We start from the raw sequence: 18,540 nt of genomic DNA on the forward strand, positions 1-18,540 counted from the left end.
GTTCATCCTTTGCAAGGATTCTGTCTGTATGCATTCAGTGTAGTCGTAACAGTATAGACTGATCTCTGGCTGCATGAAGAGATGTAAAAGCCTGTTATAATTCATTTATATTAAGCTGAAGAAATTACTGTATACTCAAACGGTATTTATGTAGCTTAGCAATTCTGATACTACTAAGCTTAGTCAGATATCTGTGATTCAAAGATGGAACATGAAACTGGAATCATTTCATGTACCAGAACGATGTGAAAGAGAATATGTAGCAAGGTTTTTTTTTGCTTGTGCGAATAAAAATAAGTTTTATTGCAGTGTTGTCAGTGTCTTTTTAATGAAAAAGAAACAGAAAAACTGAACTTGTAGGGGAAAAGGCAGTAGTAGCGACTTGAGCCCCGCCAGAAAGTTTCCAAGATTGGGTAAAATTTTGCAACTTAGAAATTTAGTTACCAAAATGGACAGCAGTCAGCGGAGGCGGCTACAGTTTCAAAGTAATGTCACATGTTCAGTAAGGTTCTATGTATTTTTGTTCTTTTTTAAAAATTTAGAACTGAGTAATAGACGAAATTGTAAAAGCCAAGTAATAGCGAAGGCTCTAGGACCGAAACTGGGATAAAACAAATATAATTTTGCAATGTTTCAGGTAAAAATAGCGAATAAATTCGAGCTTGGTGACTGTTTTTCTGTTAGCCCACTGTTCGCAGTGTATTTCCATGTCTGGTGACGTAAGTGTCATTACAGCCTTGATTGAGAAACCGCAAGTAACCATGACACTAACGACACTTCGTCGTCATGACAATACAAGGGGATGCGCGGGAAAATTACAGTCCAATGTTTAGCTCTATCGTCTGGTTTGTTACCCTTCCAATACGAAGCTATTCTTATCAAATTATCATTTTTTTCGAACAGAATGTTATTTTTAGGTAGAAGTTGGTTGGTGCACTTTTGAAAGATTGCTATGTTTTTTTATTTAACTTTTGGTAATACTAAATCAATATCAAAAGGTGAATATTTTCTTTTGTAGGTGTTAACTTATTTTCACGAATTAACCCCTTTAAATTTGTTTTTATCATATTGTTTGGTTTGAGACCCTATCGCTATCAAGCGTTCCTCTTCGCAAAACTCCCAACCACACTTAGCAATAAAGCGCTCTTACTGTTTCAAGTTAGGCCGGCTGAAATAGCCTGCGAAAGCAGACGCATTTCCGGCTTTCGCTTTCTTGGCATTCTCGTCCCCAGAGCCGCGATCCTTCTGGTCAACACCCGGGATCGAGACGGTGCTGACCAGAAGGATCGCGGCCTCTGGGGACGAGAATGTTCTCTTGGTGGAGACAAGCGACAGCCGGAAATGCGTCTGCGTTCGCAGGCTAGCTCACTAAATGGCACATTGGAGTTCTAGCAGCTTGCAGGTGTTCCAACGATGAGCATATTAAGCGACTGTGTGCTTTAGAGTAAATTTTATTTTGATGTTTGACAGTGTTAAATAAATAAATATGAATATGAATATGAATATAAATCATGAATCTGTAATCTTTTTCATTTGATCAGGCATGTAGCTAAGCATCTTTATTCGGTAGAATTCTTGCCTTTTTCTTATTTCTCCAGTTTGAAATTGCCTAATTTCAGTGTTAACTGTTCTGAACAATCTTTTTGGGTTTTCGAACAAATAGCTTGTTTAAACAGAACTGACAATCACGCGAGTGACGTTTACTTATTGGTTTTATTCTAATAAGCTACAAGAAAATTCAAGAACCGCGTATGAATTTAAACTACTTGTAATAGTGTCCACCGGTTTCAGTTTTCCCGCACTAAATCTTCTATCAGAGAAAAAAAGCACGTGCCGGCACGTTTGAGAATTAAAAAAGAAGAGGAACTTCTGACTTTAGAGACTGAGCTTTGTTTGACAAGCGTTTGCAGGGTTACCGTCGATTAGCATAAATTATAAAACGCTTTTTAATTATACCCTTGCTGTCTTCTTTCTGTTGGTACTCACTTTAAAAAAATCTTGTTTATGCTTTGTATGCATAACCTTTTTAGTTTCCATCAACCCCCCTAAAATCGTATGTTCGTTATTTGAAAGCTACCGTATAGATTTCAAACACATCGTCTAATTAGTAAATAATAATAGTAATACCCTTCGGCTAAAAAAACTTCATCGAGCCTCCTTAATATTGATTATTCATACAGAAGCATAATAAAACATGAAAATAAACTGTTGTCAGTGTGGCGCAGGTGGTCTTGTCAGAAGTTATATGTTCTATTCTCATTAATTTAATTCTACTCAATTACTCCTTGCCTTTGAAAAGAACCAAACAGTTTTGTCTTTTTCAAAAAAAAAAAAAAAAGAGCTAGCACGAATGATTTCGAAGCAAAAACGTGTGCAAAAGAATCATTTGAGCCAAAGTCGCCCAGTTGGTCCGTTACGCTGAGAAGGAAAACTGTTTTAGTTTCGTAAAGTACTCGATGCCTTAAAGGAACTTTGGTAAATATCATGCAGAAATCATCTTGCGTATTGATGTTGCAACAATACCCCGAAATCTTCGACGTTAAGGACTTCCAGTCAACTTCCATCGCTAATTGTGTTTTTAACAATTTTCTATGCTATACTGCCATCATGTTGAACATTGTAACAATCCACGCGATAAGAAAAACTTTGTCTTTACCAAAAACGTTAAAAACATTGCTACTGAGTCTTGCTGTTTCCGACCTTGGCGTTGGTTTATTGGTTCAACCATTTTACACTTCACTCCTGGTCAACTGGTTACAACACAGCATTCCTAGCTGTAGCGCCTATAATGTTTTTCTCGAGATGGGAAATTTGTTTGCTTCGGCTTCGTTCTTTGGTGTTGTGGCTGTAAGTGTAGACAGGTCCTTAGCTATTCATCTTCATCTCAGATATCAGGAACTTGTGACTCACAAGCGTGTTGTTGCTGTGGTGATCTTAATATGGGTATTTAGTGGACTTCTTACTCTGTTGCCGTTGTGGGTTTCACCCGATATTCGCATTCAATATCAAGGCGTTATTATAGCAGTTTGTCTCATTCTTTCTACAGTGGCTTACATCAGGATTTATTTAGCTATAAAACGCCACAAAAATCAGATGCAGGCGATGCAAATACAACATGTAGCACAGGCTGGCGAAATCGCAAATTTCGCTAGCCTAATTAAATCTGTAATTGGGATTTTTTACGTATATCTCGTGTTTCTGGCTTGTTATTTACCGTATTTAATCAGTTTGACCACCCTTAAAATCTTAAGCCCGAATACTGCTTTAAAGAAATATTTTCTTTTCTCATTGACAATAATGTTCCTTAATTCATCATTGAACCCAGTAATTTACTGTTGGAAGATGAGACACATTCGACACGCTATCATGGACATACTGCGGAACATGTCTTGGCTCAGAAATCGTGCATCACACTAATCGCAGGACCGGCCATGCCATGCCACGATTCTCCACTTTCAGTGTTGTCGTTGTTGCTAAACGCCTTCAGTATAACAAGGACCGCGAGCAGTCTGACTGACTACATTAGGACAAACGAGACTGCTATTAAAAGTGAGTAATAGAATACTAAAGAAACAATGCGAGGAAGGGTTTGTAGAGCCTATTGATTTGTAACACACGGAGTTAGTTGCGATTTTTGTGATCTCGAAAAAAAAAAAAATAACAGACATTGAAAATACTGAATTTATTCTATGTACTATAATAAAAAGACTATGTAGCAGTTTTTTCTTCTCTTTGTGAATAAACCAGTTTTACACGCAGTTTCACTTATTTTTAATGACCTAACGTGCACGCGTTGGATCAGACAAATTTATTAAGTGCTTTTAAAATTTAAAGGTGTAAAATTGCAGCTACTTTCACTCCGAGGTTCAACTTTCACATGTATCTATTTATGTTAGATATGTTAATAAACAGTTGTCAGTGAGGTGCAGATGGTCTCATCAGAAGTCTTCTATTCTTATATTCTAGCAGTTTCGTCCTCTTCGACAAAGAGCACGAATTATTTCTAAGCAAATACGTGTGCAAAGGGCTGGAATCGTTTGAGCCAAAGTTGTCCAGTTTGTCCGTGTCGCCGAGAAGGGAACAGTATCGTAGCTTTTTAAAGCAATGGATGTGATCAACGCTTGATACCTTGGTGAATATCATTTGGTGAATATCATGGAGAAATCATCTTGTGAATTTCTGATTCAGCCCTACCCCGAAATTAGTGATGTTGAAGACTTTCAGTCAACTTCCATCGCTAATTGTGTCTTCAACAATTTTCTATGCTATACCGCCATCATGTTGAACATTGTAACAATCCACGCGATAAGAAAAACTTTGTCTTTACCAAAAACGTTAAAAACAGTGCTCCTGAGTCTTGCTGTTTCCGACCTTGGCGTTGGTTTATTGGTTCAACCATTTTACACTTCACTCCTGGTCAACTGGTTACAACAAGCATTCCTAGCTGTAGCGCCTAGAATGTTTTTATCGAGACTGGGACAATTTGTTTGCTTCAGCTTCGTTCTTTGGTGTTGTGGCTGTAAGTGTAGACAGGTTCTTGGCTATTCATCTTCATCTCAGATATCAGGAACTTGTGACTCACAAGCGTGTTGTTGCTGCGATGATCTCAATATGGGTGTTGAGTTCATTTCTTACTCCGATGTCGTTGTGGGTTCCACCCGATATTCGGTCTTAGCTTTATTTCTATGCATATATATATATTATTGTAGTTGTTGGCCTTGCTGTTACAACAGTGGTCTACACCAGGATTTATTCAGCCGTACACCGCCACAAGAATGAGATTCAGGCCCTGCAAGTACAACAAGTAGCACAGACTGGCGAAATGGCAATTTTTGCTAGCGTCGTTAAAATTTTAATCTGCCGTCGGTATATTTTATGTATATTTCGTTTTTTTTTTGCTTGTTCAGTTTACCGTACTTTATCACTTTGGCAACCCTTAAAATCGTCGGCCCGAGTATTGCTTTAAAAAGATTTTACTTTTTGTTCTTAACACTCGTGTTTCTTAATTCATCCTTAAATCCTGTAATTTACTGTTGGAAGATGAGACACATTCGACACGCCAACATGGACATACTGCGAAATATGTGTTGGTTCAGAAACCGTGTATCACATTAACTGTAGAGTTGATAAACGCCTTCGAAAGGACCGCAGCAGAATAGACTGATCTCGGGATGCATAATGAGAACTAAAAGCGTACTAAAACTGAGTTATAAAATAATTAAGATATGATTCTATATTGGGTAGCTTAGTAATTTCCAATGCACTACGTTCACAGGCATTTTTGTAATTCAGGAATGAAACGGGAATTTGGAATAAAATTTATATTCCATATACCATACGGAAGATAATATGTAAAGAGATAAATTGTATTGCACTGTTATCAGTATATATATTAAATTTTAAGAAATGGAGTATTGTATTGTAAGTAGTGTGTTGTAAACAATTTAATTGTCATGTAGGTAGTGTAAACAGTGGATTGTACTGTAAGTAGAGTAAGCTTTGTATAGTAAGTAATAAGTAAGGCTTTGTATAGTAAGTAATTAGTAGTCACCTTGTAAGAACGTTTTGTGTGTGTTTTGCAATAAAAAAATAAAATAAAAAAATAAAAAAGATAATAATTATGTAGCAATGTTTTGTTTGCTTGTGTAAATTAAAATTAGTTTCACTCGCAGTGTTATTATTTGATTAATGAAAAAGAAACTGAAAGCCCTCTCCTCCCGAGTTTTACGACTTGCAACCAAACTAAAATTTTGCTACTAAAATGGACAGCAGTCAACGGAAGGTACAGTTTCAAAGTACTGTCACAGATTCAATTTGTTGTTCTTTTTTCTTTACAAATGAACGAAATTGTATTTTTGTTATGCTCTGCGTTGCCAAAAACCACGAACCATCTTCAAAGTATATGCTACTTAACTTGCGGTTCAGGAACCAACGGTGTTAGTTATTATAAAAGATTCTTTTGAGCTTAAAAGCGGGTAAAGACGTATTTGCGTATTTACACGATGTACGGCAGAGTGCAAAGGACTGAGAAGAAAACAAGGTCCCTTTATTTTCTTTTGGTGACAAAAAAAAAGGGCTGTGAACCGTTCATTGAAAATTTTTGAACGAATCTTAATTAAGCTAATCATTTTGTTGCTAGGTTTTTTGTGCATAATATCCGACCTGAATAACAACCAATCACACACTAGACAGATCTCTGTGTCAACGTCAGCTGTTTTCCACCTGTCCACGAGTCCGCTCCATAATTTTACACTCACTCCTTCTCCTGGTAACGAGTAAAGACTGGGCACTAGAGTGTTAATGGCGGCGTTGTTGAACACAAACAGTGCGACAGTCGAACTGTGACCAATAGTGCAAAACAATGTAGTGCACAGCCGTTCACAGTATTACATTTGGAGCTGTTGAGACTGGTAGCCCTAAGCACCAATTTCTTCTAGTAGAGGTATGACGTACTTTTACTAGTTACGCTTTAAGGATAAATTGCATAGTAACTCCAGTAACTCACAAGACAACATTTAACAATTATGTTCGCCGAAGGCGAAGTGATTATTCAACATTACCTGAAATGCTTAGCCTTATTTTACGTCGAACACTGAATGAAATTGTGTCTGTTTTTTGGTCTTCCCGTAAACTATTTTCTGCTTTTCATCTTCGTTTACTCGCTCTTGTTGTACATATTTTTAATTAAACTTTTCACTCGTGGTGTCTAAAATCTATATCATAAAGCAAATAAAGAAGCCTAAGCCATGTTTTATTCTGTCATAAAACACTCCGGGCATTTGAGAACACTCGAGAAATGTAGAAAACATTCGCCTGCGGCTCATGTTTTCTACATTTCCCTCGTGTTCTCAAATGCCCGTCGTGTTTTATGACAGTATAAAACATGGCTTAGGCTTCTTTATTTGTTAAATAATCACTGAGCCTGAGGCGAATAGTTGTTTTAGTATAATTTCAGAGGTGATCATCAAGAACTTTTAAGTTCTTGATGATCACCTCTAAAAAAAATTAACGATAGCAAACAAGAAAACAGCAAACACAAGTGGTCGCTTGCATACGGTGTAAACCAGTTTAATTCATCGATTGCAATCAGACCAATCAGACCGACCTCACGGGAATTTGATCGTGAGGTCGGTCCCCAGGGTAGGGATTTTGATCGTACGTGGTTGCCCCAGGGTAGGGATTTTAGTCGTATATGATACCCTGCAACAAGGTTTGAAGGACATCCACAGGGCTGTCACTAATTTTTCAAGTAGGTGGGGAAATGAAAAATGTAGCCGGGGGACAACATTTTTCTGTTGTAGGTTGTTGAGGGGGGGGGGGGGGTAGGGTTTAGGAAACAACAAAACTTGTTCCTAATACGAATTAATTGTTTTTATGCAATTTTTACGCCATGTTAACTTACAACTTTCTCTTTCTCTACACCATTCGACAAGAATCTGAAAAGTTTTCAAAGTTATCGTTTATTATGGGATTTGAAACGGCCTGACTTGTGACTAATGGCGTGACAGAATAAAGAAGTTGGGGAAGACTGGGAATGAGTGAACGTCAAACTGGTTTGTTTTTGTTTGTTTTTTCTTGAACCAAAACCATTGCTTTGAGAAATTCACACAACAAACTTTCTGCACTTATGTAGAATACTCAGACAAGCCAATGTTTCGTCATAGAAAGTACGTGTAATAACATATACGAGCCCTGTACAACTGATCTGTGTTTATTGACAAGTAGCTGATTAAACAGCATTAAAACAGGCAAGAGAAGAACACACATAATGTTGCAAGTTTACAGTTAACTGATCGCCGATTTTGTGTGGAAAGTGTTCATAGTTCAACTATGGAAAGTCCATGTGTGACTATTACTGGGCCACATGCGTCTTGTGCAATCTCCTTCATGCATCATCCAGGTCACTTGTTGTTTCGAAAGAGAAATGCTGAAGCCCAAACTGTTGTTTCTTCAGTTAAACATAACCTTACCTTAAAACACAGCCAGAAGATAAGAAGGGATCCAGTTTTATTCGTTTATCCACTTTTGCCCTCCGTTTTTTCGATGACATTTTCATGCCGATCCGGAATCTCCGACAACAAGAGAATCCGAATGAAACTAACACGTAAAATCACGCGCTTTCAAAGGAAGATGACATTGTTCAATATTTACGCGTTTTCAAACACAGCCTCACATGAAATGTCAATCGCTCTCTTTAAAAGGTGAAAAATAATTTGAATTAATAAACTAATGGCTTGTTTTTTATTCACAATTCTGTTATTTGATGTATTTTTCACTTTCCATGTTTTAGTTTTGTATCAAAGTAGCCGGGGTTCAAACTCGTTGTAGCCGGGGAAAATCCCCGGCCCCCGGCCCTTAGTGACAGCCCTGCATCTGACCACCTTTTATTGCTCCCAGGTGGGGATTTTGACCATTTATTTTGTCCCAGGGAGTGGGGAATTTGACATTTTTTTATAGAAAATGTCAAAATCCCCACCCCTTACCCGACCCCCCCCCCCTCGGGCTTAACATTGATAAGTGCATTATAAGCTTAATATTAAAATTTATGACTGACGTTTGCAGTCTACAGGCTGCAGACTGGAAACTGCAGACTAGTTTATAAAATCATAAAAAAGCTAGGTTATATAAAGTGTATCAAAGTGGGAGTCGTGAAGAACAGACAATTCGGACGGAGAAGAAGAGCGACTCACTCAGCCATGCTTGTGGTCAAATACAATCTTAATTTAATTACCATGACATGACGTCACAACAAGATATTGTTATGATATTGTTATTTAAAGTTCTCGTATTCAAGTATAAAGTGCCAATGTATGTAAAAATATGTGGCTCCAAACGTTTATTTAAGTCTTGAGAATGTCGTCAAGATGATGCCCAAACATCCACTCATTACGATATTGTGTTTAATTTGATGTTGATTTAAACTCTCAAAGATAAAAATTTCATATCCCTGTGCAACCATGTATCATGATCATCCTATTTTTGCCACAGGCGGTCCAAGCATGAAATTTGCATATATATTTAATCATTATAATTTAGGAGGTGATTATAAGAATTGGGGCATTTTGATTGGTTAAAAAACTCAGCGTATGATGCTTTAATCACCCTGCGAGAGGTGATTATAGCATTTAAAGGCTAGGTTAATAAGCCATGCCACCTTTGACATCCAGGCAAGTAAACATGGTTGCATTTTCTGAATGAAAAATTCCTTCATTTGAAAGAAGCCACTCAAAGTTGAAGGGCTCGCTGCAAAAAGGGCGGTAGTGATTTTCCCTTGAAATGAACATTATCAAAACTGCTCCAAATTTCGCATGCAGATTTGTTTACGTGCGCTTAACACTGTCCTGTGTTTCATTTCGTTGTTCTTTTTTAACATATGCAAAAAAAAGATTTTGTAACTTACATTGTCCACAGTAATCCAGCACTAGACATTTTTCCACGCCTCGCGTGTGAAAATCTTGCCCCGAGGCACTTTATTACAGTCGTCCGGGATGTAAAAACAGCTTTTCAGAAACCAACTTAACTGACCGCCATGTTTGTCATATTTCGTTTGCTCCCAGGCGGTGGCAGCGAGGGACTGGGACTCGCTATTCTATTGTGACGTCTTAAGTCACATGTTAGTGGCTCAAGAACAGAGAACAAAAATGGCACCTTTCTTGGAGAAATAAACTACTGGTTCGTTCGAGCGAGTGCGTCCGCTTGGCGGTTGAAGGACATCATTAAGTCTGAAAACCGGTAAGTCCCACAGCATTTCTCGAAGAAATGAGAGATGTTCGGCCTTTGTATTGTACAATAGTGCTCTTTAGCGCTCGAGAGAGAAAGTTGTTTGAGAAAGTTGTTCGGGAACTATGTCAGCGTGAGTTTTGCAGTGTCCCCTTGGGTGCTGCCGCGACAAAGTTGCCGAGAAGTGACCTGGTTTTAGACTTTAAAAAATTCTTTAGATGTTTCGCAGGGCACCTTTCCTTGCAAAATTTTTTTCTGTGCCTCATTAAATATTCATCAATCAATCATTCAATCGATTCGTGCAAGCGAAAACCTCAGAAGCTTATCTTGTTTTCGCGGGATTTTGTAGATGTGTGATGATGTGAGGAGTGGAGATAGAAGTGAGAGCAAGCCAGCGGCACTTAACTGAAAGCAAAACTAGTATAAAGTGAAGACACAAGCAAACGTATTCAATCAATCAGTCTATCACAACAGTCAATCTTTATTTAACTTTCACCTCAAATTACAGCTAACGGTAACAGATTAAAATAGTCTTTGCCCGAAACAACAAAAAGCAGCTAACTGCAAGCAGACTGCAGTGAAAGCTAGCCCAAGCAAACTGGCGTGAAAGCTTACTGCACGAAAAGCGCGATCTAAGTAGTAAGGCTGACTCTGATCCTAAACTTAACTTGAAACGCTAACGACGTCGCTAACCCTAACCCTAACCCTTATCCTTGGGGTTAAGCTTTTTCGTTAGGGTTAAGCTTTTGCGTTAGGGCTAAGGCTGTAGCCCTAACTTGAATCTCTAACCCCAACCCCAGGCCTTGGGGATAACTTTTGCGTTAGGGCTAGGCCTGTAACCCCAAAACTTTAGCTGGTTCCATTGTTTTGAGGAACAAAAGGTTTCCTTTGTTTATCGTTTGTGAAAGGAAAGACCTAAAGACGCCGCCTGCAAAAACCTTGTCTTTTGCATGTGTTATTTTTCGAAAACGAAGGAAAGACCAGCGAAATGAAATGCAGGACAATGTTTAGCACACGTAAACAAACTCACATGCGAAATTTGGAGTCGTTTTGTCCATGTTCGTTTTCGGCCAAAATCACTACCGCCCTTTTTGCAGCGAGCCCTTCATATGATTAATAATGATTAATAATGATTAATACTGTTATAGAGTTTTAAAACATTGGCAATTTTGCAAATTGACTACCAAGGTTTTTGGACCGAAAAATGGTTTCAACAGATGGTTCTCGAGGCATTATAATAGATCATAAACACACTGGTTTTGGAGATCGCACATGATCATGAGAAACTCAGTCAGATTGATTGATCAAACATGATTCAGTTCTCTTCTGACAGGATCAACTCATTTTGAGACGACTTTGACTTCATCTCGGAGATTATTCAACAGTTTGGGAGAATTGTTTCATAGATCTGAGATTTGGGTGGCTTAAACAAGAAGTTCCGGTATAAAAGGGGCCTGGCCTGGCCATTCTCATGCTGAGTTGTCAGTCAATCATCAAAGCGTAAACAACTGGCAAACAACCTGCGTATTTTCCACAACTGTTACTGATAAAATGTGTTTCATTTTCGCTAGGAATATTCTGTATTTTTGTCAATAATATATCGTGGTTTCATGAGATTTCAAAGCATGTTCAGCTTGAAGGATGCTCGGCGCCACAACGTGCCACAAATGCAAAGAGTACAAATTTGCATTTCGCGCCCGAGAAGCGTGAAATGTGGGAGGTGCCATCCCTTTTATAGCGGAACTTCTTGTTTAAGTTTGGAAGGGCTTATTTTATTTTATTCGGAATTTTAGTTTTTACAGAATTCATTCTTTTCTTGTTCATTTCACAGTATTTTTCATGTTGTTGAGAGGACATTACATGATGTGTATTTTGAAATCCCTCTGAACTGTTTGGTTAGTTGTGATTATAGTCATCACAAAGCTAAGCCTTTATTTTACCTAATTTTCAAAAATATTTCAGGGTGGGGCTGTGGAAATGTGTGGGATATGTTCCAAAGATTTCCTGAGATATCCCAAGGCTCTAAACATGTCCTAAAGGTCTGATGTTTAAAAATTGTTAAACAGCTGAAAAACAATGTTGTCCCAGGTCTTTTCCCTTCAAATGTGGGAAATGTCTGACAATTATAAGTCTTCCCCATGAAGACTGAGTTTTACAATTTTTCTTGAAAATGGTTCAATTGAATTCTCTGCAGGAAGGTCAGGTTTGTGAGCCATGCAACATTCATTTGGTTGTATGCATTAGATCAATGTTTAAGACCCGACTACAACACATGGCCGTTGCCAGTTTTGAGTCCCGACAATCATTTTTGGGTCCCAGCAAGCCGTGCAATCCATTAAATATTACACATTGGTTAGCCTACATAGCACTCCAGTTAGCCTACAGTTAGCTAAGGTAGCTTGCAGTTAGCCTTTTGTTGGGATTAGGGATTTCTGGCTTGCATAGCTTGCAAATCACACCATTCCTCTTAGCCTAAATAACACATTGGTTAGCCTAAACAGCACTCTGGTTAGCCTTCAGTCAGTTTAGGTAGCTTGCATAAAGTAACCTTTTATTGGGATTTGTCCTAACTCACCAGTGTATTATAACAGATTGAGAGTACCACTCCATTTGGTGGTTATTTGTAAAATGTCACTCAAGTTGGGATATATAGAGGATATTACATGGTTACGCAGAGATATGATTTTTATCCTATTGTGTTCAAATCGATATCAGACGAGTGAGCGCAGCAAACGAGTAGGATATCGATTTGAACATGAGAAGATAAATTTCATATCTCCAAGCAACCATGTAATATTCTGTTTATTATATAAACCTACTAATTACGATGTTTTTGACGATTTTCCGAAGATTTCCGACCATTTTCCGAAGATTTCCGAAGATTCTCAAAATGTTATACGAAGGTCGTACGAATGGTTCTGAACATTTTCCGAAAATTTCCGAAGATATCTGAAGATTGCTGAGGAAGATTCGAAGATGTTTCGACTTAATATCGACTTTCTTTGGCTTATCCAGCATTGAAACAGGGCAAACTTGTCAGAAAATGTTTCGAAATCAATATCTTCACATGTGAAAATAACACGTTTCTTTTCACGTGTGAAGATATGATTTTTTTGCGCGAAAGATTTCCTGGTATTTCACTGATGTTTATATAATAATATTTAATCCTTTTTTGTACTTTTTACTTTCTATATGGGTTTATGTTTAGAGACCTCCCAGCCCACTTCATCTTTTAAAACTTAACTTGACATGGGGCCCCTTCACAGGTTAATTAAATTCATCAAGGCCCCTTCCCCCTTTATTTTGACATTTAATTGCTTTGTTATTTTTCTTCACGACTTAACTTGACAGGTGTACAAAAAACTCGCTGCCTTTACAAGCTGTTGTGGTTTGAAGGAGGAACTGTTGACCATTCACACGTGTGAGGTGAGTTAGAATGCGACATTCAAATTTATTAAATTAATTAAAAATGTTAGATACCTTGTTTCTACCAATGTTGTATCCCTGTGCTCCTGTGCTAAACACAGTAATTTAAGCCCCAAAGTTGTTAAGTTCGTAAATAGTTGTATCTTGAGAAAGATTTAATGTTATCAGATGTAATGTTTATCGCGTCACAAGCGTGGGACAAAGGAAAAGAGTCTGAGACCCTGTGAGGATTTTTAACCTATGACCTCCCAAACACTTGGTGGGGTAAGGAAAGACCCACCCTGAGAAAGGCTTTTTACTAGGCTCCATTATTTTACTAGTTGTATCATGTTGGCATGCTGATAAATTATAAAGGAGTAGTTTGTAATACAGTAAAAACCTGCATATAACAACCTGAAATTTAAGAACCTATTAAAGCTAAAATTTTCATTTATATGTAAGAACCTGTTTTAGCCTAAAATTTAAAACAGGTTCTTATTTTATAGCATTCATTTTTTGTTGTCTGGTTTAAAATCATTAAAATTGACCATTTTCCCACCAAAATTTCACATTTTTAAGTATCATTTAAAATTTCTCTTGGGACTGTATGTCTCAAGGACGGTATGTCTATTTCTCTTGGGACTGTATGTCCTAAGAAAAATAGAAAGCAATGCTCATGCAATTTTTTGGGGGGAGGAGGGAGGCAGGAGGGGGCAAAAAAAATGTATTATAAGAAATATTAATATGAAAGTGGCGAATTACTTATAAAAGGGTTTGTATTATGTTTGGATTGAAGTAATTTAGACACGATTACATCTATAGCTGGTGTAAACAACTGACAGTACCAATATCCTTCCACCAACAAAAACAATTTTTCTCAAGGAAATAAATAAGAACCTATTAAAGAACCCTAAATAGCCTAAAATCCAGTAAACACCATTTATACGAGGAGCTGTTTAGGCTTACTTGGAAAAATGCGGGTTTTTATATGCGGGTTTTAATAATTTCAAACAACCCGCACATTGTGTTAGTGGTATAGTAGCGACCGGTATATTCAAAAACGGTTACAATTGCTTTCAAATGGCACGTGCACACTGCCTCATTTCAGACCTATGAATTTTTTCTTGTTTCATTGACTTATTGTAGATATATGGTGTATAAAACCATTGTTCGTAAACAATTACGTCTGCAGTAGATAATTTATGCGAAAAGAAGCTTGCATAATTTCTGTCTATATGGTTCAGTGGTTTCGAATATTGCGTGATCCAAAAGCTGTCAAACCGTTATACAAGCCAAGATAAAAATAGAACACTCACAGGTTAATTAAATTCATCATGGGCTTATGACGTCATTCACGTTAATGTATTCCGCCCCCAAAAAGGGGTCAAACCGGTTCCTACTATACTACTTTTGTTGCAGAGGAACTGGAAATTTACCTGTAAATTACTTTGATCGAAAAGTATTGATTTAAAGAAATAACAAAACTCTTGGTAAAGTTTGCCTGTAGCAGCAGCTGGTTTTCTCACTGGTCTAAATGTCATTAAAGAACGTTATCTCCGAAAATCAGCCAAGGAAATTATTAACGTGACAGAAACAGAATTGTGCATCTCATAGGATGATGATGCAATAAGGAAGGAAAAAACTGGCAGCTTTTATTGGCTGAAAAACTCAGTCGTGTTCTACTGGAAATCCGCGAATACGATCGTGCGCGCTTCGCTCTCTAAAAGGACAATTTTTCAAATATTGAAGATTTTGGACTGCAATCCTTTAGATTTTTTACAAAATCAATTAGACCACTCGCTCTCGTTTTCTATGAGCGATAGTCAACGAGACGCAGCCGAGCTGACTACAAACAGAGTCTAGCAAAACGAGGAAAGATGGTTTATCGTTTTGCCATGGTTCCATGCCCCACGAAAACAGGGAATGTGTCTGCTGTGTAGCAGAAGCAAATTTCTAAGAGACAAAATTGACGCTGGAAACAATGCTTCCCGTTTGGCAAAACTGGGAAACATTGGGGAAACATGTTTCTTGTTAATGCGATTTTTTTTCCAGGAAAACAACCAACAGAAAAACTCGAAATTAGTTATGTTTAAGCACTAATTCACGGCTTACACAATTATGTTAAAGTATTCAAATTAATGCGTACTTCATTCCTCCGTGATTAACACACGATTTTTTAATCTCTTCTTCTATTCTTTTCTGTATTCTGCAACATGCTTTCACTTTTTTGCCCCACAGAAGACAACAACGTTCCCTTCTAGCAGAGTCTAGAAGCTTGATATCATAACGTTTTAGGATTATAACGGCAACAATGTCGTGCTCAGCGTCTCCGTTCCTCCCGTTCACAATTAATTTTGGCTGTTTTTTCTTTACTGATCAGTGCTTTAACTACCAGCTTCTCTATTTGAATCTAAATCGCCTTCTTTCTCTTTTTCTTGTTATATCTCAGGATTTCGTTGGCGTTACTGTAAACACTTGGAAGGTCCCACTCACGAAACCTCGGAGAAAGGACTCGACTTATACACAAGCAAAATGATGCAACTGAAACAGAATCAACGAAGATTGAACTTTGCTCCGTGATTGTAACTGAATAAAGTTATAGAAGATGATTAAAAGTCTTTTGGTGTTTGTAATGTTATGAAATAAAATTGAGTGTACAAAATAAAATTTTAAAAACAACAAGGACCTGTCTTTGTCGATATTCTGCAATACCACTAATTGTTCATCAACTGTAAGATGCGGAACGAGTAGCCTGCGAATACAGCCGCCTCTCATTCGCTCCCCGGCTGCAAGGTATACCACAAGGAGAAAAAACTTTGAATGCTTCATTGACGACCCTTTTTCTGTACTGTACATCTAGTGCGCAGGCGTATTTGTACATGATTTACCACAAGGACGAGAATGTTTGGAGGCTTTTTACGAAATTGTTTTCTTTTAAGCGTGGATGGTGGGAGATGGTCGATGGTACCCATACACATTTTTCAGCATCTTCAATGTTGATTTTTTTAATTTCATATTGCTGTCCAAAAGTTCAAAACTTTTCTTGTCCGCTTTACCTGAAACACGCACGCGCAGTTATTATACAAGGTGTACCACAAGGATGAGAAACTTAGTAAATTATAAGGGAATCGTTTTTGGAGGGTGGTGGTGGGGGCTTGGGATGGTAGTATATTAAACAACTGTTGTCAGTCAGTAACGTACTTAAATTGTGTTCAAAATTATTACAATTCTTTGAACTCTGTAAGAGAACTCAATATGACAGCATCCCCCACCACCACGTCCAGGAAAGGCAACTGCCTTTATACTTGCAAACGTTCCTTATCCTTGTGGTACAATTTAGACAAATACGCATGCGCACTTGATATAGAGTCTCGCAAACTCATTTTGACCTTTTCTACGTTATTTAAAATCAGGAAAGTTCATCATAAAAATACTGAAAAAATGTATATACGTACCATCCACCATCCCCCACCCACCACGCTTAAAAGAAACAATTTTCTTTATAAAATCCAGACATTCTAGTCTTTGTGGTACATCATGTAAAAATACGCATGCGTAATAGACGTACAATACAAGAAGCAATTGTCACTGAACCCGTCAATGTATTTTTTGAATTTTCTCGTCTTTGTGGTACATCTTGTACAAATGCGCACGCGTATTAGATAAACGGTTCAAAGAAACAGTCGTCAGTTTTTTAAACTCGTTGTCCTTGTGGTACACCTTGTATAAATGAACATGCCTACTAGATGTATTGTACAAAGAAAAATCTTGAATCAAATTGAACAAAAAAAGACTTGTGGTAAAATGGGGACCTTTCTTTCTACAGTCAAATTTACTACAATTTGAACACTTAACAACATAGCAGAAAACGTTTTGGAAGCAACCAGTTTGAACCACTGTGACCAGCTGTTCTCCATTGGAAATGGACTTTTTACGACTATTTTAACCACTCCTCCAAGTTGGAGGCCTCGCTGCTAACTAAGGTCGGAAATCAATACAAAATCGCGAAAACAATAGTCGTGGGGAAAAGGAAATATATTTTTTATTTCATTTGTAATGAATTTTTTATTTTACAATACAAACGACGTAAATATTGAATTTGCTTCAATGTACAGCACTTTATCTACTCTTATACTCTGTTAAGGGAGGAGGGGGAAGGGGTGGGAATTCCCCTATAAAAAAATGCGCGAATGCGCGTCTTTTTCTTTTATGTGGCAAAGTATGTGGACTAGCACTGGTATTAGCACGGTATTTGTTTTGTATGCCTTCAACCTTTTTAACTAATACCATAAAGCATTATTGCCAGTTCCGGGTTTTGTGCTATATAGATGTATTATTTCATCTCTTTTATGCTTATCCTTTTGCTTATGTCCATTGAAAGCCATCCTTAGGAGGTTAAGTAAATTTCAGCCACGAACTCAAAATGAGATTCTGGTACCTTATGAGGTTCCTTTAAAAATTTATGTAGACCACCCCCCACATTTTTAAAGGGGAGTCGTGACTCCCAATCTCTATTACCCGTTACTAAAGAATCTTACATGTTCTACGTAGGTCTTGGTACGTATCTTTCTAGCCGTCGTTCCAGCACGAAGGTATCCATAAGAACCAGTCGAAGATTTTCCTAAAGTGGTTGTTACAGCGAAAGGACTGGTTGGTCGAAACTTGTTGATTCGTTAGATAAGTAAAGGAACTCATTATTTTATGTCTAGAGTTTCTTGTGCCTGATGTCTTAAATAAATGCTTGCAGCTTTCTGACAAATGTCTCATTTTTCAAGGCTAAGAGTTAAAAGGGCAGATTCACGATGTCACATGGTGCTTGAGGATGGCATCTCTCAGACTCAGAAGGAACTGTTACTTTCTGTTGCTCACCTTTCATTGCTGCTAGCTGTTGTCGTCTAAAAGAAGCAAAAAATATATATTTTCATTACATTTCTTTCAGTCAACACATATTTAAATAAATTTGATGTTGGACAAGTCTTTGCTTCACAGATCAAGAAACTCAGGAAGAGATTTTGTTGGGTGGAACTGACCCCTTATCAGGTCAGTTCTTACACCCATCTCTTGTACAAAGTTCAAGATCCATTCAGTGCATGCAGACAGTCCAGGTTCCGAAACAAACTTTAAGTCTCGATTAAATTTGGTGTAGGACCAGTCTTTGCTTCACAGATCAAGAAACGTAGGCAGCGATTTTGTTGGGTGGAACCAACCCCTTATCAGGTCATCTCTTACACCCATCCCTTGTACAAAGTTCAAGACCCATTCAGCGCATGCAGACAGTCATGTTCCTGAACGAGTTTTTAATCTCGTTTAAATTTGGTGTAGGACCAGTCTTTGCTTCACGGATCAAGAAACTCAGGAAGAGATTTTGTTGGGTGGAACCAACCCCTTATCAGGTCATCTCTTACACCCATCTCT

General features: G+C 37.8%; 1 protein-coding gene and 1 long non-coding RNA gene across 2 annotated transcripts; both read left to right on the forward strand.

The window, feature by feature from the left end:
• The first annotated feature begins 2,343 nt into the window (after positions 1-2,343).
• LOC144633106 (adenosine receptor A2a-like) lies at positions 2,344-3,859 on the forward strand. The gene has a single exon (XM_078491900.1). The coding sequence runs from the start codon at positions 2,485-2,487 to the stop codon at positions 3,415-3,417; it is 933 nt and encodes a 310-aa protein (XP_078348026.1). The 5' UTR covers positions 2,344-2,484; the 3' UTR covers positions 3,418-3,859.
• A 2,432-nt stretch (positions 3,860-6,291) lies between these two features.
• On the forward strand, positions 6,292-15,807 carry LOC144632508 (uncharacterized). The gene is made up of 3 exons (XR_013566902.1): positions 6,292-6,442; positions 13,072-13,146; positions 15,575-15,807. It is a non-coding gene; the product is annotated as an uncharacterized LOC144632508 (long non-coding RNA).
• The last annotated feature ends 2,733 nt before the right edge of the window (positions 15,808-18,540 follow it).

This window comes from Oculina patagonica, chromosome 12 (assembly GCF_052425735.1).
Source record: "Oculina patagonica isolate OP01 chromosome 12, crgOcupat, whole genome shotgun sequence".
Taxonomy (NCBI): domain Eukaryota; kingdom Metazoa; phylum Cnidaria; class Anthozoa; order Scleractinia; family Oculinidae; genus Oculina; species Oculina patagonica.

Bases quoted from the DNA above. Each gene is read 5' to 3' on its own strand.
- LOC144633106 (XM_078491900.1), top strand. From the start codon at position 2,485: ATGCAGAAATCATCTTGCGTATTGATGTTGCAACAATACCCCGAAATC.